This window comes from Aquarana catesbeiana, linkage group LG07 (genome assembly GCF_042186555.1).
Source record: "Aquarana catesbeiana isolate 2022-GZ linkage group LG07, ASM4218655v1, whole genome shotgun sequence".
Lineage (NCBI taxonomy): Eukaryota > Metazoa > Chordata > Amphibia > Anura > Ranidae > Aquarana > Aquarana catesbeiana.
The window spans coordinates 20489581-20511923 of NC_133330.1; the positions used below are offsets into that span (position 1 = coordinate 20489581).

The window sequence follows — 22343 nt, forward strand, 5'->3', positions numbered from 1 at the left end:
ATGCTAATAACACCATCTAACCAAGACCTGGGGGGGGGGGGGGGGGTATGTATGCAGAACAGTAACTTAATTGCTTCTAGTTTTGCAGCAATTTGCCCCACTTTGCCTTGCCACAAAATTTGAAACAGCGTAGAAAGATTAAAAAGGAAGGTTGCAATGTCAATGTGATACCAAATATAAAGGTTAAGTAGACAGATGGTTGGGATGAACACATCATAAATTGTACTGTTTATAGCTGTACAGAAGTAGCACTGCATTGGGTTAGGTGGTCAGGTTTGATGTGAACGCTGGTTTAGTCACCTCAAGTATTAAATGAAGACACAAAACCAAGCAGGTTGCCTCATGCAAACTTGGCAGCTCTACGGCATGACATTTTTATAGAGACCAAGTCTCTTTGCCCCGAATAGAGGTAACGAGATGAGTGGATGAATGACTCCGTGTGTCACTCAGAAGACGACCGGCTACCAGTGCAAGAAACCTCCACCATGCTTCACAGTTGGTTAACAAGAAAATGACAAGGACCGCCGCAAGTCAATATGGCCGTGACAACCACAGACCCTCAGAGGGGACACATCAGCAGCGTAAAATGGGTCGGTCTTAAACAGTTCATAAGTCCATAAAGAGGATGGAGGGAGGCAGCTATTTTCAGAGTAGAGCCAGCTCTGTGAGGTAAACACAAGGGGGGGGGGGGGGGGGGGAAAGAAAAGGAGGCGCCACCTGAGTGTAGTATTAAAAGACAACATTTATTGCAAAGGTAAAATACACTCACAGGATAAAAGTGTAAAACATGCCCAACAGATGTATGGGGAAGCCCCTCAGATCCGTCCCATGGACACCACACTTGTCAAGGGACCGGTGCAGATGGACGAGTAGTGTGGAGCACCCTATGGCCACTAGGAAGACTGAGTAAACCAGTATGGAACGCAGGGCGGAGGTGATGTCATCGGAGACAGGGAGCGGCTGCAAACAATAGGCTATGCGCTCAGAGCTCCAGCTTCCTCTAATGGCTAACTTGATGCTGCATTTCTGCAAATAGAGTTGGAGATTTGGTCAGGATCAATGTTGTCCTCAATGCGGGGAAATACAGGCTGATACTTCTCCATCGTGCCATAACATCAGGGAGGTGTGGGGAGGAAATAGACAGGAGACATTGCTAGAACTAGCAGCAGAGGAGGTTGGTGATATGAGAGTAGAGCTCACTGGCAACTATCAGGAAGGAGCACTCCATATGTTGATCCAGCACCCGAGCTAGAGAATAAACCATAGGAAGGAGGAACAACAGAAGGAATACCCCAGAGAATTAACCTCTATCACAAGTGCTTTTATTAAGCCTATAAGGTGAGGGCACAACTGGTGGAGGGCAGCACTAGGATTTTCTGTGCGCAAAGTGTGAAGATACCTCGCTTTCACTACTTGTCTTTCAAACAGTATATAATAGACTGTCACGTTACTTATTGCTTCGAATAAGGACACTTTGGAGAGTACTAAGCACATTGCACTTTATGTTTGGACATTTAAATGCATTTTTGCACTGTAAGTAGATCATTTTTGCACTGTCAGATATTTTGCACTTCAGTTTTTGAATATCAAATTGTCATTGTTTATTTATTTGATTTAGCGCTGCACTAATTGTTTTTGGAATTGTGTGATTGGCCTGAAATTTTTTCTGCAGCAGGACACCACCACCCCAAACATACAGCCAATGCCATTAAGACCTATCTTTAGCGTAAAGAAGAACAAGGAGTCCTGAAAGTAACTATTTGGCCCCCACAGAGCCCTGATCTCAGTCTGTCTGGGATTACATGAAGAGACAGAAGGATTTGAGGCAGCCGACATCCACAGAAGATCTGTGCTTATTTCTCCAAGATCTTTTTAACAACCTATCTGTGGAGTTCATGAAAACCTGTGTGCAATGTACCTAGAAAAATTGATGCTAATTTGAAGGCAAAGGGCGGTCACACCAAATATTGAATTGATTTGCATTTCTCTTCTGTTCATTTACTTTCCATTTTGTTAATCGATAAAAAAAACTATTTACACTTTTTCTAAAAGCATTCATCATTTACAGCATTTTTTCACACCTGCCTAGAACTTTTGCACAGTACTGTACATTTTTCATTTTTACTTTTTTCCATATAAATGATGGCCATATAAATCTTTAAGTGATCATAGTTACATAGTAGGTGAGGTTGAAAAAAGACACAAGATCATCAAGTCTAACCTATGTGTGTGATTATATGTCAGTATTACATTATCCCTGTATGTTGCGGTCATTCAGGTGATTATCTAATAGTTTTTTGAAACGATCGATGCTCCCCGCTGAGACCACCGCCTGTGGAAGGGAATTACACATCTTTGCCGCTCTTACAGTAAAGAACCCTCTACGTAGTTTAAGGTTAAACCTCTTTTCTTCTAATTTTAATGAGTGGCCACGAGTCTTATTAAACTCCCTTTCGTTGAAATTTTTTATCCCTATTATGGGGTCACCAGTACAGTATTTGGGAATCCCCTCTCAAGCACCTCTTATCCAGAGAGAATAAGTTCAGTGCTCGTAACCTTTCTTCATAACAAATATCCTTCAGACCCTTTGTTTTGTCGCCCTTCTTTGTACTCGCTCCATTTCCAGTACATCCTTCCTGAGGACTGGAGCCCAGAACTGGACAGCATACTCCAGGTGCGGCCGGACCAGAGTCTTGTAGAGCGGGAGAATTATCGTTTAATCTCTGGAGTTAATCCTCTTTTTAATGCCAATATTCTGTTTGCTTTGCTTGCAGAAGCTTGGCATTGCATGCCTGTCACGGAAGACAAGTCACCTCCGTCCGCCGGGCCGCTGGGCGCATGCGCAGGGGGTTGTTGTTGAGACGTGCACCCGTGCGCGGCCTGATGGTACGGCGCGCGCGGGTGCACGGCGGCCCGCGTGTGCGCGCCGTCGCCCGTGCGGGTGCCCGGTAGCGCGTCACGCTGACGCGCTCACTGGGAGGTACTTTAGACGACACCAGCGCCCAGTCGGGTTGCTGGTTTGTCGTCAGCTTACCCCGACCTGTGTTTTGAACCCTGCTTACTGTCACTTGTAATACCGACCTCTGCCTGGATATAACGACCACTCTTGCTTGCTGGATACCCTGACCCTCTGCCTGGATATAACGACCACTCTTGCTTGCTAGATACCCTGACCTTCTGCCTGGATACACGACCACTCTTGCTTGCTAGATACCCTGACCCTCTGCCTGGATATAAGACCACTCTTGCTTGCTGACACCCTGATCTTTGGCCTGTTAAAGGATCACTCCAGACCTGTTGGATTTCCTGTCCTCTGCCTGTGCTTCCAACCATACTTCCCACGGGGCTGCCACCCCCTTGATTCCCTCAGTTCCAAGGACTTCCTTATCACCAGTCTGTTACCTCTTAACCTTTACCCTTGCATCTCCAGGCACTTCTTCAGAAGACTCTCCACCATCCAAGCCATCCTACAGCTTACCGGAGACCCGTGCCTCCGCGTGCTTCCGATCCCCTGTCTCACTCTCGGGGGTTCGGGTGCGCGTGGTCGTAAGGGCAAGCCGCTCTCGGCATCTCGGCCTTGGTAAGTATTGGCGTGACAGTACAAACCAGCCAGATGTCCGAGGCCGACAGAGCGCGCTCTCCCTTGGAGATCTTATGCCAACAAGTCTCCGCCTTGGCTGATTCAGTACAGAGGCTACAAGAGGGATACACACAAGTGGATAGCCGCCTCCAACAACTGACGGGGGCACTTCCCCCTGCCACCGCAGCTCCAGCACCTAGCAATGAAGGCCCGCTCCCTCAGGCCACTGCCAGTCCTACAGTAGTAATGGCACTTCCGGAACCTAGGGTTCCCACTCCGGAACGGTTCTCAGGGGACCGTAAGAAGTTCAGGGCCTTCAAGAATGCATGCACTCTTTACTTCGCGTTGCAACCCCGAACCTTCGCATCAGAAGTGGTCAAGGTGGGATTTGCGATTTCCCTGTTGTCGGAGGAACCTCAGGCCTGGGCACACGGCCTGATGGAGTCAGGGAGTCCGGTGCTTAATACCATTGATACCTTTTTTGAAAGTATGGCCCAACTATATGACGATCCACAGCGTATGGCCACCGCCGAAGCTATCCTACACCATCTAGTCCAGGGAAGGAGACCAATTGAGGACTACACGGTGGAATTCCGTAAGTGGGCGGCCGACACTAACTGGAATGAGCCAGCCTTACGCTACCAGTATCGCCAAGGTCTGTCAGAGCTCCTCAAGGATGAATTAGCCAGGATGGAGACCCCCACATCGTTAGAGGAGTTAATTCAGGCAGCGACCAAATTAGATCGGCGTTTGAGGGAACGTCGGTCAGAGCGATTTCAAAATCCTCGCCCGGCATGGGCAACTCCAAGACTCCAACCCATTCCAGGATCTTCACCCATTACAGCTGGGTCTACTGCACTTCCCGATTCCGAACCAATGCAGCTGGGTTTAGTACGCCCACCGCTAACCTCAGAAGAGAGACAGCGTAGACGGCAGTCCAACTTGTGTCTCTATTGCGGGGGTGCCGGCCACTTCCTGCGCAACTGCCCGATAAGGCCTAGTAAGTCTTTTCAACCCAAAACAATGACCTACCAAGATAACAATTCCTCTAAATCTTACGTGATGTTGTTTATCTCGTTACAGCTACCGGAAGGGGAATCCCGCCTGCCGGCGATCATTGACTCAGGCGCATGTAGCTGCTTTATGGACGCTGCCCTGGCCCGAACCTTGCATGTGCCTTTACAACTTAAAACGCAACACTTACAAGTCCACTTGGCAGATGGGTCCCTTCCCAGTTCAGGCCTAATCACCCAGGAGACTCAACCTATCCTAGCCACCACCGATTCAGGACACCAAGAACTTCTGCGCTTAGACCTCATCCACTCTCCCATGTTCCCAGTCATTCTGGGATTACCTTGGCTACAAGCCCATGACCCTCTTATCCAATGGAGCTCGAAGATGGTCTCATTTCCTTCCTCCTACTGTTCTCAACACTGCCGCCCTCAGAGATCCAAGATCTGTGCTACGATCTCAGCTCCTCCGATCGACCTCCAGCATGTCCCCCAGGAGTATCACGAGTTCCAAGAAGTCTTCAGCAAACAAATGGCCGATTGTCTTCCACCTCATCGACCATACGACTGCCCAATCGACCTATTGCCAGGATCAGAAATTCCTTTTGGGCGTATCTTCCCTCTTTCCGAAACAGAGCTGGAGGCTCTCAAACAATATATAGATGAGAATCTGAAAAAAGGGTTCATCCGTCCCTCATCTTCACCTGCCGGAGCAGGTATCTTCTTCGTTGGTAAGAAGGACGGTTCCCTTAGGCCCTGTGTGGATTACCGGCAGTTGAATAACATTACTATCAAAAACCGGTACCCGTTACCGCTCATTCCAGAGTTATTCCAACGCTTTAGGTCAGCCAGAATCTTCTCCAAATTGGATCTCCGAGGGGCATATAACCTTATCCGAATCAGAGCTGGGGATGAGTGGAAGACAGCTTTCAGATCGAGGTTCGGGCATTTCGAATACTTGGTGATGCCCTTTGGGCTCTGCAACGCTCCGGCTACGTTCCAACACCTAGTGAACGACATTTTCTGCAAATACCTAGATGACTTCCTCGTAGTCTACCTGGATGATATCTTAATTTTTTCCTCTACATTGGAACTGCACAGGGATCACGTCAAAACAGTTCTGACCATTTTGAGACAACACAGGCTTTACCTAAAAAGGGAAAAGTGCGAATTTGAAAAATCAGTTGTGCAATTTCTAGGGTTTATCATTTCGGCAAATGGAGTGGAGATGGATCCTCAAAAGATACAGGCTATTCAGGAGTGGCCAGCTCCTTCTGATAAGAAAGGGGTTCAACGCTTTATTGGATTCGCTAACTTCTATCGGAAGTTCATTGTCGGATTTTCTACTATAGTGGCACCCATCACTCAGTTAACACGCCGGCACGGATCATTCCAGTGGTCCCAAGCAGCACAGGAAGCTTTCATGAAGCTAAAGGATCTGTTCAGTTCCGCTCCTATTCTCCGGCATCCTGATCCTTCCCATCCGTTCGTGTTGGAGGTGGATGCATCAGAAATAGCCACGGGGGCAATCCTTTCTCAGAGACAGGGACCCAAGGCCATCTTACACCCAGTTGCATTTGCTTCTCGGAAACTCAGTGCGGCGGAATTAAACTATGACGTAGGTGACAGGGAACTGTTGGCCATAAAATTTGCCCTGGAGGAATGGAGGTACTTACTTGAGGGGGCACTCCATCCGGTGATGATTTTCACCGACCACAAGAATCTTGAGTACCTCCGAACAGCAAAACGCCTCAAACCCAGACAAGCTCGTTGGGCCCTGTTCTTTTCGCGCTTCAATTTCCATATCTCTTACAGACCTGGCAAAAAGAATGGAAAAGCAGACGCCCTCTCCCGGATGTTCTCTGCAGAACTCCAGACCTCAGAACCAAGTACAATTCTTGCACCTCACAACTTTCTTGGATTGACACAGACAGACCTGATGTCTTCGATCAAGAGATCATCCAATACATGTACCGATCCGGAGGTACAATCCCTGAGGAAAGATGAGGGCCTCTTTTGGGTCCGGGACAAAATTTTTGTGCCCCAACAAACCCGGTTAACCGCTCTCAAGATGTGCCACGACCATAAATTGGCCGGCCACTTCGGAGTTAGGAAGACAGCTGACTTGATTTCCCGCTCCTTCTGGTGGCCGGGTTGGAGACGAGATTGCAGCGAATATGTGGCCTCTTGTCTCCGTTGTCAACGCAGCAAGGGCCAGAACGCCAGATCCTGGGGTTTACTTAAACCACTCCCTATTCCGGAACGACCATGGTCCGACGTGTCTATGGATTTCATTGTGGATCTGCCAGCCTCAGAAGGCTACACTACCATTTTTGTTGTGGTCGACCGTCTGTCCAAAATGGCCCACTTTCTACCTATGATTGGTACTCCCTCCGCAGCAGAAACAGCCAACGTTTTTCTGAAAGAGGTCATAAGGCTTCACGGGGTACCAAAGAATATAGTGTCTGACAGAGGCGTGCAATTCACGTCCAAATTCTGGAAGGAACTTTGTAAGGCCCTGGATATTAAAGTATGCCTCTCATCAGCCTATCACCCTCAGAGCAATGGCCAAACGGAGAGGACAAATCAGACTTTGGAGCAGTATCTCCGTTGCTTCTGTTCAGGATCTCAGGATGATTGGTCAAAACTTCTTCCATATGCAGAATTTGCGTATAATAACTCAGTTCACGCGGCTACCAACCAGACGCCCTTTTGGGCCAACTGCGGGTTTCACCCCACGTTCCTGACTAAGGACACTCCTGAGGTAACAGTTCCTGCAGTACAGGACAGAATAATATCCTTACAAGCCAATTTTCAGGAGATCCAAAGCATGTTACAAAAGGCTCAGAGGACCTACAAGGAGCAGTATGACCGAGGCAGGAAGGAGAATCCAAAGTTTAACATAGGGGAAGAGGTTTGGTTGTCCACCTCCAATCTCAAGCTGCAGTTACCATCCCGAAAACTAGGACCTAAATTTATTGGTCCTTTCCCTATCAAGAGGATCATCAATCCCGTGGCCATGGAGTTAGCCCTGCCCAAAACGTACAGGATCCATCCTGTCTTTCATGTATCTTTATTGAAACCTGTTGTACCCAGTCCATTTCCAGAAAGAGGAGAGGTTCCTCCCCCACCAATCAGGGTGGACGGTGAGAACGAGTTTGAGGTGGAGGCTATCTTGGGTTGTAGAAGGAGGGGCAGACAACTACAGTACCTGATCCAATGGAAGGGATACCCGCCTGAAGACAATTCATGGGAACCTGCGAAGAACCTACATGCCCCTCGCTTGATTCAAACCTTTCATCAAGACCATCCGGAGTTGATGTCTAGCTTGGGCGTCCGGTGTCCGCCCTTAGGAGGGGGGCACTGTCACGGAAGACAAGTCACCTCCGTCCGCCGGGCCGCTGGGCGCATGCGCAGGGGGTTGTTGTTGAGACGTGCACCCGTGCGCGGCCTGATGGTACGGTGCGCGCGGGTGCACGGCGGCCCGCGTGTGCGCGCCGTCGCCCGTGCGGGTGCCCGGTAGCGCGTCACGCTGACGCGCTCACTGGGAGGTACTTTAGACGACACCAGCGCCCAGTCGGGTTGCTGGTTTGTCGTCAGCTTACCCCGACCTGTGTTTTGAACCCTGCTTACTGTCACTTGTAATACCGACCTCTGCCTGGATATAAAGACCACTCTTGCTTGCTGGATACCCTGACCCTCTGCCTGGATATAACGACCACTCTTGCTTGCTAGATACCCTGACCTTCTGCCTGGATACACGACCACTCTTGCTTGCTAGATACCCTGACCCTCTGCCTGGATATAAGACCACTCTTGCTTGCTGACACCCTGATCTTTGGCCTGTTAAAGGATCACTCCAGACCTGTTGGATTTCCTGTCCTCTGCCTGTGCTTCCAACCATACTTCCCACGGGGCTGCCACCCCCTTGATTCCCTCAGTTCCAAGGACTTCCTTATCACCAGTCTGTTACCTCTTAACCTTTACCCTTGCATCTCCAGGCACTTCTTCAGAAGACTCTCCACCATCCAAGCCATCCTACAGCTTACCGGAGACCCGTGCCTCCGCGTGCTTCCGATCCCCTGTCTCACTCTCGGGGGTTCGGGTGCGCGTGGTCGTAAGGGCAAGCCGCTCTCGGCATCTCAGCCTTGGTAAGTATTGGCGTGACAATGCCATTGCTGAGCCTATCATCTACTAGGACCCCCAGGTCCTTCTCCATCCTAGATTCCCGCAGAGGTTCTCCCCCCAGTCTATAGATTGCATTCATATTTTTGCCACCCAAATTCATTATTTTACATTTTTCTACATTGAACCTCATTTGCCATGTAGTCGCCCACCCCATTAATTTGTTCAGATCTTCTTGCAAGGTTTCCACACCTTGCGGAGAAGTTATTGCCCTGCTTAGCTTAGTATCTTCCGCAAATACAGAGATTGAGCTTTTTTCCCATCCTACAGATCGTTTATGAACAAATTAAATAGGATTGGTCCCAGCACAGAACCCTGGGGGACCCCACTACCCACCCCTGACCATTCCGAGTACTCCCCATTTATCACCACCCTCTGAACTCGCCCTTGTAGCCAGTTTTCAATCCATGTACTCACCCTATGGTCCATGCCATAAAAGTGGCAAGGCGATTCGCGATTCCTCTGACTATCGTTGGCTTAATAAAGGCAGTACAGTTTCTGGCAGCTTTTGCATGATAAACTGCCTTGTTATCATCTTGGCATTCTAATGTCGCCCTGGAGATAAAACATCTAATTGCCATCCTTGCCTGGCCAACCAGAGATGGTTAAATCTGTAACGTTTTGCACCAGAGAGTGACGGTGTCTGGCCCAGCTCCCGAATTCCAGGAATGCACATTTCAGTAGAATCTCACTGGCAGCCTATAATTCACATTTACTGTAAGAACATGATTAAACCGCATGCATTGGAAAGGCTGAACGTTCTGAAGACAGAACAGCATTAGATTAGAACAACAAAATAAAACTATTTTTACGGTTGGGCTAAAGGTGTGTATATGTTGGACAAGCAAGCAGGTACGTGGGAGAGGTCAGACCTTCTAAAAGGGTAATGGTGGGCTCAGAGCTTCAGAACATCTCGCTTATCTCACCTCGCGGCGATACGGGATGGCTGATCGGTATTCAGCGCAGGTAGTCAGCCGCTAACAAATGCAAAACGCATTAGGACATCCTGTGTCCGGCAACTCGGAAAAGTACATCATCTGGAGATGCCTACAAAAGGTAAATGAGCGACTTGAATTCTGTTTTTTCAAAAGAGGCTCTGCTGGTGAAACGATTGATTATTGTAGACTAGATGAAAGGGACACACAGCCAGATCATCGACAAGGCAAGCTAGGCAGGAGCCTAAGGCCCAGTGAATGTACAGGGGGTTCAGCTACGATCTTCACACTCCTACAGTACAATGGTCAGAGCAGTGTACCTACCTGTTACATAATACATTACAAGGGTTGATGACCCCTGTAGGTAGTCATTGTTTGATAGTTCTTTAAAATGGGGTGGCTTCTCTGATCCTATTGCAACCCTTATCAGTATCGATCAAAGGTATGGGTGGAGACTAAAGCTACTACCTTGCCACAAGCCCCATTCTACCTTAAGCTGGCCATACACTGATTGAAATTCAGCCAGTACAGCAGGGACATTTTGCTCAGTATGTGGCAGGAACCGCTTGACAGAAGTTGATCGTTTAATCAATTTGTCGAAGAGACGTGTTGGAAAATTTTCCACTCATCAATGGCTGCAGCCACTGTCAGAACACATAGCTACATACACTATATTGCCAAAAGTATTGGGACGCCTGCCTTTACATACACATGAACTTTAATGGCATCCCAGTCTTAGTCCATAGGGTTCAATATTGCGTTGGCCCACCCTTTGCAGCTATAACAGCTTCAACTCTTCTAGGAAGGTTGTCCGCAAGGTTTAGGAGTGTGTCTATGGGAATGTTTGACTATTCTTTCAGAAGTGCATTGGTGAGGTCAGGCACTGATGTGGACGAGAAAGCCTGGCTCGCAGTCTCCACTCTAATTCCTGCCAAAGGGTTCTATTGGGTTGAGGTCAGGACTCTGCGCAGGCCAGTCAAGTTCTTCCACCCCAAACTCGCTCTTCCATGTCTTTATGGACCTTGCTTTGTGCACTGGTGATCAGTCATGTTGGAACAGGAAGGGGCCGTCCCCAAACTGTTCCCACAAAGTTGGGAGCATGAAATTGTCCAAAATATCTTGGTATGCTGACGCCTTAAAGTGATTGTATAGTCTCATTTTTTTTTAGTTAAAAATAACAAACATGTTATACTTACCTGCTCCATGAAGCTGTTTAGCACAGAGCAGCCCGATCCTCCTCTTCTTGAGCCCCTTTTCAGTGATCCTGGCCCCTCCCTCCTGTTGAGTGCCCCCCCACAGCAAGCAGCTTGCTATGGGGGCACCGGAGCCTGCGTCCATTCAGACACGGAGTTGTGGCCTGGCCCCACCCCCTTTCTCTCCTCATTGGCTGACTGACTGACAGCAGCGGGAGCCAATGGCTCCACGTTGCTGTCTCAGCCAATGAGGAGTGGAGTCCCTGGCAGCTGAGACACTCCTGCAACATCGCTGGATCTAGGGGGACCATAGGTAAGTATTGGGGGGGCTGCTGCACACAGAAGGCTTTTTATCCTAATGCATAGAATGCTGCCTTTACAATCACTTTAAGAGTTTCCTTCACTTGAACAAAAGAGCCAAGCCCAACCCCTGAAAAACAACCCCCCACACCATAATCCACCCTCCACCAAATGATTTGGACCAGTGCACAAAACACTGGGGCGGAGGTTCACCTTCCAGCAGGACAACAACCCTAAACATACAGCCAGAGCTACAATGGAATGGTTTAGATCAAAGCATATTCATGTGTTAGAATGGCCCAGTCACAGTCCAGACCTAAATCCAACTGAGAATCTGTGGCAGGACTTGAAAATTGCTGTTCACAGACGCTCTCCATCCAATCTGACAGAGCTTGAGATATTTTGCAAAGAAGAATGGGCAAAAATGTCCCTCTCTAGAGTCCAAAGCTGGTAGAGACATCCCCAAAAAGACTTGCAGCTGTAATTGCAGTGAAAGGTGGTTCTAATAAGTATTGACTCCGGGGGGCGCCATACAAATGTACCCCCCACACTTTTCACATATTTATTTGTAAACAATTTGAAAAACCATTTATCATTTTCTTTCCACTTCACAATTATGAGCCACTTTGTGTTGGTCTATCACATAAAATCCCAATAAAATACATTTACGTTTTTAGTTGTAACATGACAAAATGTGGAGAATTTGAGGGGGTAGACTTTATCAGGCAAAACATATCCTACGAATTGGAACAGGTGTAACTGCGCTACCACCTCCGTTTAACATCCTCCGCTTCCAAACATGGGCTCCCAGCCTGTAAGGTTTCTGGAAACCTCCAAATCTTCAATAGGCAAAAGGAAAAGCTGGCACTACCACAGTGTGTCGGCTAAAACCAATGCTTTTTATTGATAATCCTGTAAACAGCCATACAAAAAGCCAACGCGTTTCAGCTGTCTGAGCCCTGATTAAGGCCCGACGGATGAAACACGTTGGACTATTGTATGGCTGTTTTTACACGATTATCATTAAAAAAGAAATAGTGTTAGCCGACACACTGCGGTGCCAGGTTTTCCTTTTACCTATCCTATGAACTGTATGAATTCCAACTGACGGTGACCCTAGGGGTGCTCTTTAAGGCCCCCTTCACATCTGGGGGTAGCGACACGCTTGATGCTGCCATTATTTCTTAATGGTAGCCCAAATGCTGAGAGCGGTTGTGTTTTCCTTTTGACAAATCGCACAAAAACAACATAGTTACATTGTTGGTGAGGTTGAAAAAAAAGACCAGTCAAACCAGTTCAATCGTGTGATTATATGTCAGTATTACATTGTATATCCCTGTATGTTGCGGTCGTTCAGGTGCTTATCTAATAGTTTTTTTTAAATGATCGATGCTCCCCGCTGAGACCACCGCCTGTGGAAGGGAATTCCACATTCTTGCCGCTCTTACAGTAAAGAACCCTCTACGTAGTTTAAGGTTAAACCTCTTCCTCTTCAAATTTTAGTGAGTGTTTTTTAAATACCTTTTCACTGAACGTTTTTTTGCCTATGCTATGGTCAACTCAACAGTACGGTATTTGTACATTGCTATCCTATCCCCTCTCAAGCGAGAATAAGTTCAATGCTTGTCGTCTTTCCGCATTGCTGAGGTCCTCCAGTACCTTTATTAGCTTTGTTGCTCTTCTCTGGACTCGCTCCATTTCCAGTACATCCTTCCTGAGGACTGGTGCCCAGAACTGGACAGCATACTCCAGGTGCGGCCGGACCAGAGTCTTGTAGAGCGGGAGAATTATCTCTATCTCTGGAGTGAATCTCCTTTTTAAAATAGGTGTAAACTTTTTAAAGTGGGTGTAAACCCACTTAAAAAAACAAAAAAAACCTAACACCTGCAAGACAAAGGCATAATGAGCTGGTATGCATAGCATACTAGCTCAATATGTAATACTCACCTGAGATCAAAGCCCCCCGCTGCAGTGCCTGTACACAACACAGGCCGGCGGGTTTACTGGGGGTTACTTCCGGGTATCGCGGCTCCAGCGCGGTGATTGGCCGCAGCTGCCATGACGTCACTCCCGCGCATGTGCAGGGTAATGGCACACTCACGGAAGCAACGGCACCTACGTGCAGTTGCTTCAGTTTGTGGCAGTGCGCATGTACCAATGACGTCGGCACATGCGAATACAGGGGATTTCTCCTAAACCGTGCAGGTTTAGGACAGTGTTGATTTAGTCGACTAAAACATTTTAGTCGACTAAATGAATACTATTTTAGTCGACTAAAATACAACTAAAACTAAAACAATTGAGATGACTAAAATACGACTAAAACTAAAATGCCATTTTAGTCAAAAGACTAATGCCCTGTACACACGATCGGACATTGATCGGACATTCTGACAACAAAATCCATCTGATTTTTTCCGACGGATTTGGGGCCAAACTTAACTTGCATACACACGGTCGCACAAAGTTGCCGGAAAATCCGATCGCTCTGAACGCGGTGATGTAAAACACGTACGTCGGGACTATAAACGGGGCAGTAGCCAATAGCTTTCATCTCTTAATCTATTCTGAGCATGCGTGGCACTTTGTGCGTCGGATTTGTCTACACACGATCAGAATTTAAACGATCGGATTTTGTTGTCGGAAAATTTTATATCCTGCTCTCAAACTTTGTGTGTCGGAAAAAGTTCGATGGAGCCCAAACACGATTAGAATTTCTGACAACACAATCCGATCGCATTTTTTCCCATCCGAAAATCCGACCGTGTGTACGCGGCATAAGACTAAAACTAAATTGAAATTTGACTTCAAAATGAACACTGGTCTGTAGTGCATGTTCATACCTCAATACCATAAATAATAATATAATAGATTTTTCACTCCAGCAAGTATATAATGAGTTTGGAAGTTGTAGAGAAATGTTAACTAATGCATTACAATTTAATTACACCTATTAGATTTTAGACGACTAAAATTAGTTTAAGTCAACTAAAATGTACTGGAGATTTTAGTCGACTAAAACGTAGGACATTTTAGTCGACTAAAGTCTACTGGAGATTTCGTCGACTAAAACAATTGCAGAATACTAAAATGGGACTAAAACTAAAATGCCATTTTAGTCCTAAGAGTAAAACTAAATCGAAATTTGCTGCTAAAATTTACACTTGTTTAGGAGATATCCGGGGTAGCTACAGGTAACCTTATTATAGTCTTACCTGTAGCACAAAGTGGTCTGTAAGGGTTTAAAGTATGCCAAAACACCTGTCGCAAAACTTGCTTGGCTCGGTAACAAAATTTGGTACACAAGCTTCTTTAGTGCGTTTTTGGAGCGGGAGGGAGGACCAATCAAATGAATGATGCTGCTCCAAAAACACGCGCAAAAAGGGCGCTAAAAACGCAACAGGTGTGAACGGGGCCTGATAAATGGAATCGTTAGAACAGAAAGTTTATAAGAAAGAGAATATTTGTTCTGAGAAACTTTCAGATCACGCAGAGTTTGGGTGCCGCTCTCCCTCTCTGTAGAAATGCATTTCGATTTCCTATTTTTTTTTTTATTTTTATATATAGAATAATTTGCTGGAAGTAAAGCTCACGCTCCCCCCGGAGGACTCTGCAACTATTTGAAGCTGTTGAATTATTTTCGCTGCGCCGGACTTCCCCACTTCAAAGAGAAGAAGTCATTACCGGGAGCCGGCTCCCCGTCCTCGCTGCTAATATATTCTGATCCTGGTGAGCACCAGACACGGGTCTAAGGAGGTACTTACGGGGCTGAATTCGACGCGTTCGCCACCGACGCCTCTTCGATGTCCCGCAAGATGTCAGAACTGGAGCTGAAAGAGTCAAAACAACACAAGTTCACCTTATAGACATCGGCCTCCATTTCCAGTTTAATAAAACGATTTATATACAAGTGACAGCGAGAGAAAAACGTGGATGGTGCTTAAAGCTGAAGGCCTTCAATCTGCTTATATTGTGCCTTCTCTGGTTCCCTCCTGCTCCTCCCTCATCAAACTGATAATTACATTTTTAAATAAAAGCCTTTCTATTTTCATGCCATACCTTATTTTACACCCAAGGATGTTATTACTGGGTCTCAGTGCTCCTCTATCCAATGCAGGCGGATAATGGATGGCGGGAGGGGCTGGCTAGGTGCTCAAAGGATTGTGAAGAATCGCTTCCTTCTTTTTATAACAGACGTCATCCTTACCTGCTCTGTGCAATAGTTTTGCACAGAGCAGCCCCCGATCCTCCTCTTCTTGGGTCCCACCACTGGTGCTCCTGGCTCCTCCCAAGTGCCCCCAAAGCAAACCGCTTGCTCTGGGGGCACCCAAGCCGACTCACTTCTGAGCCACTGCTCTGTGTGTCCATTCACACACACACACACAGAGCCACGGCTTGGCCCTGCCCCCTCTCTCCTCTCATTGGCTCACACGCTGTGATTAACAGCAATGTTTCAGCCAATGAAGAGGAAGCATCCCTGGAGGGCGGAGGCTCTTGTGCATAACGCTGGATTGCGATGCGGCTCGGGTAAGTATTGGGGGGGGGGGGCTGCTGCACACAAAAGGTATTTTAGCTTCATGCATAGAATGGGTCCCCCATCAGTACTCCTGGCTCCTCCCCTCTGCCGCTTGCTATGGGGGCACTCGTGCATGCTTGCTTCTGAGTTAGCTCTGTGTGTCCATAGACCTGCGGAGCGCGGCTGGGCCCCGCCCTTTTCCACCGGCTGTGATTGACAGCAGCAGGAGCCAATGGCTCCCACTGCTGTCTCTGAGCAAACGAGAAGGGAGAGAGCATTGATGGATCGAGATTGGGCTGAATGATCCTTTACAATCATTTTAATCCTTGTGTAAGCTCCATAAAAATGGCAAAGCTTACTCAGGGTTAAGGTTCTTCTCCCGTCCCACATGGGACAGGATTTGTGTCTGTGATTATCCAATCACACCAAGAGCACAGCATCCTGGGAGGTAGGGGAGAAGGTCACATGCGCCCTCCCCCTATACTTAGAAGTATTCAGTAAGGTAAGTACAGTATATGGAGGGGCTGGGGGGTAGCTGGATGCAGAAAGTTTTTTACCTTAATGCAGGGGTCTCCAAACTTTCTACAGGGCCACTTTACTGTGCTTCAGACTTTAGGGGGGCCAGACTGTGACTAGTGTGGGTAATGCCTAGGGCTGAAAAGGATAAAAAAACTCACGGATCGGATCGATCCTCGGATCAGAGTCACGGATCGGATCATTTTTGGATCAGCAAAAAAAAAAAAAAAAAAAAAAACACACAAATCTTGTTACACCCACCAGAGTTTTAGATTTAAAAGCTATTTTCAACACAAAACCGAGCTTATATGCATAAATACAGTATTTGTAGATCGGACAGACTGTTTAGATGTTAGATTTTTAAAAGCAACAGCAAACCTGCTGACCTTACATGGTTGCCAATGTGACAGAACACCATGTGAAAATCAGAGGTGTTCTGTCACATTGGCAACCATGTAAGGTCAGCAGGTTTGCTGTTGCTTTTAAAATCTAACATCTAAACAGTCTGTCCGATCTACAAATACTGTATTTATGCATATAAGCTCGGTTTTGTGTTGAAAATAGCTTTTAAATCTAAAACTCCGGTGGGTGTAACAAGATGTCCGCTTGCCCCCTTCTCACTCTATCATTACTGTACTGTGCAGGAGTGTGGGGTGTAGCAAGATGGCGGCGACGAAACGTCACTTCCTGACGAGACAGCAGCCGCTTCCGGGTGTACCAAGATGGCCACCGCTCCGGAGCTAGGCCGAAGCCGCGGCCTTTCCTATGGCCGAGGCCGCAGAGTGCTCCGCGGATCGCGGGTGCGCCGATCCTCGGAGGTTGATCCGTACGGATCACGGATCGGCAACGATCCGTTGCACCCCTAGTAATGCCCTAGCGTCAATGGGAGTAAACAATGTCCCATTATTGGTATTAGTAGGAGGAATAGTGCCCCACCATTGGTGGTGAAATGAATAGTGCCCTATTGTTGGTAAGAGGGGAAGGAATAGTGTCCCATCATTGGTATCAGTGGGAGGAATAGTGTCCCATCATTGGTATCAGTTGGAGGTATAGTGTCCCATCATTGGTATCAGTGGAAGGAATAGTGCCCCATCATAGGTATCAGTGGGAGGAATCGTGTCCTATCATTGGTATCAGTGGGAGGAATCGTGTCCCATCATTGGTATCAGTGGGAGGAATCGTGTCCCATCATTGGTATCAGTGTGAGGAATAGTGTCCCATCATTGGTATCAGTTGGAGGAATAGTGTCCCATCATTGGTATCAGTGGGAGGAATAGTGTCCCATCATTGGTATCAGTTGGAGGAATAGTGTCCCATCATTGGTATCAGTGGGAGGAATAGTGCCCCATCATTGGTATCAGTGGGAGGAATAGTGTCCCATCATTGGTATCAGTTGGAGGAATAGTGTCCCATCATTGGTATCAGTGTGAGGAATAGTGTCCCATCATTGGTATCAGTTGGAGGAATAGTGTCCCATCATTGGTATCAGTGGGAGGAATAGTGCCCCATCATTGGTATCAGTGGGAGGAATAGTGTCCCATCATTGGTATCAGTGGGAGGAATAGTGTCCCATCATTGGTATCAGTGGGAGGAATAGTGCCCCATCATTGGTATCAGTGGGAGGAATCGTGTCCCATCATTGGTATCAATGGGAGGAATAGTGTCCCATCATTGGTATCAATGGGAGGAATAGTGTCCCATCATTGGTATCAGTGGGAGGAATAATGTCCCATCATTGGTATCAGTGGGAGGAATAGTGCCCCATTGCTCGTATCAGTGGGAGGAATAGTGTCCCGTCATTGGTATCAGTGGGAGGAATAGTGCCCCATTGCTGTTATCAGTGGAGGGGATAGTGCTCCATCATTGGTGTAAGTGGGAAGAATAGTGCCCCATTATTGGTGTCAGTGGGAAGAATAGTGCCCCATCATTGGTATCAGTGGAAAGAATAGTGCCCCATTGATGGTGTCAGTGGGAAGAATAGTGCCTTGTCATTGGTAACAGTGGGAGGAATAGTGTCCTATCATTGGTATCAGTGGGAGGAATAGTGTGCCATCATTGGTATCAGTGGGAGGAATAGTGCCCCATCATTGGTGTCAGTGGGAGGAATAGTGTCCCATCATTGGCATCAGTGGGAGGAATAATGTCTCATCATTGGTATCAGTGGGAGGAATAGTGTCCCATCATTGGTATTAGTGGGAGGAATAGTGCCCCATTGCTGGTATCAGTGGAGGGGATAGTGCCCCATCATTGGTGTCAGTGGGAAGAAGGCGCACAGGCCGGCCTGTATCCTGCCAGGTGCCAAGGTCCTGTAATTCTCCACTGCAGTCCACCATCCACATAACAGGCTGCACACCAAAGATGTTCAGCTCCAGCCAAAGTTTACTGCAGTGAAGGCACACGGCTCCCTCCCACCCCAAAGCCATCCTACAACATGTTTCACCCACAACAGGGCTTAATCAGGGGCCCAGCGGGTGAACAAAGCAGTGGAAAAGCTTGAATGTGACCTCTTTCACACTGTGGCCACAGCCACGTCAGTGCTAAAGTGCCACACGTTTTAGTGGCGCTTTATCGCTGTTCAGCGGCGCTTTTTTGCTGCTTTTAACCCCAAAAAAGGGGTTAAAAAACTCCCGTTTTGCGGTGCCTTCAAAGCACTGCCCATTCATTGCGATGGGCAGGGGCGGGTTGGGAGCACTGTATACAGCGCTCCCAATCCGCCCCAAAGATGCTGCTTGCAGGACTTTTTTTGCCGTCCCGCAAGTGCACCGCCCCCACGTGAAAAGGCGCACTGGAATGAATGGGAGGTGGTTTTCAGGCGCTTACCAGAGGCTATTTCTAATGCTAAAATGCCTGAAAACCGCCCCACTGTGAAAGGGGTCTTAATTTCAGTGATGGGTGGGGGGTGATTTATCTTGCTTTAAAAAAAACAAAATCAGGATTTTCCCTTGTAGCTAGGCCTTGATTCTTGCTGCCGGGCATAATTCAGTGTTCTATACAGAAGTGCCCCTACAAGGTCTGCAGCTTCCAGGAGGGCTCAAAGCCAACCTTGACAAGGACACATGAATCATATAGACAGACGGCCATTCTGAGGCACAGATGCTGCGATAACTTTGGTTCAAGAGCAACGGCCTGAAGTAAGCAGAGACCGCGGGCAACACAGACAGTCCGTGTTTAGTTTTCCACCATTTAGACCAGCAGACGTGTGAGAGGATACACATCATTCAAGGGAGGGAAAAATAAAAAACATTTACAGCTGAACTTCAGGCATATATAAAAAAAAATAAAAAACAAAAGTTATGTAATAAAAATACATGTAGGTGACACTAGTTTTTCCATTTTCGATAAAGCAAGGGAGGGTTACAACCCCCGTCAATGGAGAGATTTCCTTCCACTTCCTGTCCTGTAGCCAAAACAGGAAGTGAGAGGAAATCCGTCCAAAGATCAGCAGGACTAATAATCCCCATTGGAAGATTTTCCCCTCTATTCCTGTTCTGGTGCCAGCCAAAATTTGTGATTTTCTTTTACTTTAACCGAAGAAAATAGTAAACAGGACAAGTAGTGCGGGTGAATTTCCATAACGGACAGACAGCAATAAAAGCCTGACAGGGGTTCTAATTCATCTCCACTCCATCCAAAACTAAAAAAAAAAGTTTTGCCTTTAGTTATAACTTTAATCCACATTTACATTTGTTTGAAATGTGGCATTGGACACGCTCTTTTAAAGCACTCTGGGGGCTGGTTTACACCGGCTGCGAGCATCATCCCCGTATAACCCCCCTCAAGCCGAGGCCGCATATGTGCGTACGGTCTGCGCCAAGGGGATAACATCACTTCCAGGTTCGCAGTCGTCATTCTTTGGCTACTGTAGCCAAGGATGCAGCTAATCAAGCATGTTCTACGCTTGATTAGCTGCAGTACAATACTCAATAGGTATAAATGCCGGGTGTGATCAGATCCCTCTGGGGGGCACTTTTGGTGGTTGTACGCTGATCGCGAGCCTTGCTTCTGTCCCCCTGCAGTTGGGCAGTAGATGCGTCGGATTCAAGATGCTCGCAGCTTCTGTAATCTCAGAAATGGAGGCAAGCATTTGCGGTTCCAGGACCTCCCCCCCTCCCCCGAGACTCCTGCCAGCTCCGTGTATGAAGGCTTCTGCCTAAATGATGTTTGTTTTTTTTCTGACAGCGCCATAATTCAGGGGGATTCCAGCCCTGCGCTCCGCCAATAGATTTATACCGCTGTCATTGTCCGCATCCTGCGAGGGTGTCTGAGAAGATGCAGAACACGAAACCGCTGCCAGGGGGCAGGTGATTGGCTGATGACGTCTGGCCTTCTCCATGTCTGGCGCTGACCAGGAAACGGAGCCGCTGTACAAAAACACAAAGTCCTCTGCGCAGCTTCCAATTACAAAGTTCATGATAAGTGCTGCGTGCTTTTTTTTTTTATGCTTTAACGTGTTTGTAAACCTTTCTATATACCCAGTGAAGTGACCGGCCTCAGGTGATACTCAGAGTTGAAACAAATCCTCCTACATATGTTGTACCTGTTTTACTGCAGTCTTCTCTATATCAGTTCAAAGTCGAGAATTTATAAAGCTTGTCTGAGCCGTCAGAAAAAAAGGGGACGGGAGCTGAAATTACACTCTTCAAAGCTTGGTGCGCAGAGCTCTGAAAGCTGATTGGAGGGGAGGGAAGGGACAACCCCAACCCCCCCCCACCTCCTTCATACAGCACACTGGAACAGAGCTGAGGCGGTCAATCAGCTGGAGCTCCTCCCCTGTCACCTTTTTATCTCTTGGTGTCAGGAAAATTTGTCAGAAGTGACTCTTGCCGATTGCAGAGGAAGGAGACAGAAATGACACTTGGATGTGCTCTGGACTGAGACAAATACACACTATAGAGGGATATGCTTTGTTCATATCTCATCTCTGAGGTTTACAACCAATTTAAAGCGGAACTAAACTGTATCTGACAACAAACTGAAAACATTATTTAATGAATTTTTAAGATTTAACCACTTGCTTACCGGGCACTTAAACCCCCCTCCTGCCCAGACCAATTTTCAGCTTTTAGCGCTCTCACACTTTGAATGACAATTACACGGTCATGTAACACTATAACCAGATGAAATTTTTATCATTTTTTTCCCACAAATAGAGCTTTCTTTTGGTGGTCTTTGATCATCTCTGGGTTTTTTATTTGTTAAAAAAAAGGAAAAAACACAGAAAACTTTGAAAAAAAAAACAAACAAAACAATTTTAGATTTTGTTATAACATTTTGTAATCAGGTAATTTTTCTCCTTCATTGATGTGCACTGATGGGCACTAATAGGTGGCACTGATGGGCAGTAATAGGCTGCACTGATAGGTGGCACTGGTGGGCACTGATAGGTGGCACTTATGGGTGGCAGTGATGGGCACTGGTAGATGACACTGATAGGAAGCACTGATTGGCACCACTGGTGGGCATTGATAGGTGACACTGATAGGCACTGGCAGGTGGCACTGGTGAGCACAATGGGGGCTGCGCCTCTTCCTCTTCGGGACCGATGTCCCTTTCACAAAAGCCGGTGATCAGCTTTTTTTTCACCTCACACTGTCAGCGCGAGGAGGAGAAAAAAACGATTACCGATCTTGTTTACATCACGTGATCAGCTGTCATTGGCTGACAGCTGATCACGTGGTAAGGGACTGGGATCGGCCCCTTACACCGATATGTGATCAACCGAGTCTCATTGACTCTGATCACAGAGGGCGCCCCGCAGGGGACGTGCAAAGGGGAGGACGTCTATTGACAGCCTCCTGGCAATGTAGCTCCACGCTGTAGCTGTCATTTGGCTATAGCGCGGACGGGAATCGGTTAAAGGCGGCGGAGTCACCCGGTCTGTGTTAATAGACGCAGACTGGGTGGCTCAGGAGCGAGCACGAACAGGTGTCCCCAGAAAAAGTGGCTTTCTCTGGGGGCACTCGTCGAGGAGGAGGGGGCCTGGAGCACCAGTGGGGGACCCCAGAAAAGGAGGATCGGGGCTGCTTCGTTGCAGAGGGCAGGTATAACATGTTTGTTATTTTAGTTTTAAAAAAACTAAAGGTTTAATATCACTTTAAAGCAAACTCC

General features: G+C 47.4%; 1 protein-coding gene across 2 annotated transcripts in view; it reads right to left on the minus strand.

Moving 5' to 3' along the window:
* Positions 1-22343, minus strand: part of RAD18 (RAD18 E3 ubiquitin protein ligase) — a 418996-nt gene that overhangs the window by 45423 nt on the left and 351230 nt on the right. For both annotated transcript variants that reach the window (XM_073591734.1, XM_073591735.1), the window contains one exon: positions 14968-15033. In XM_073591734.1, coding sequence (XP_073447835.1) covers positions 14968-15033 — 66 coding nt within the window. The remainder of the gene's footprint in view (positions 1-14967; positions 15034-22343) is intronic.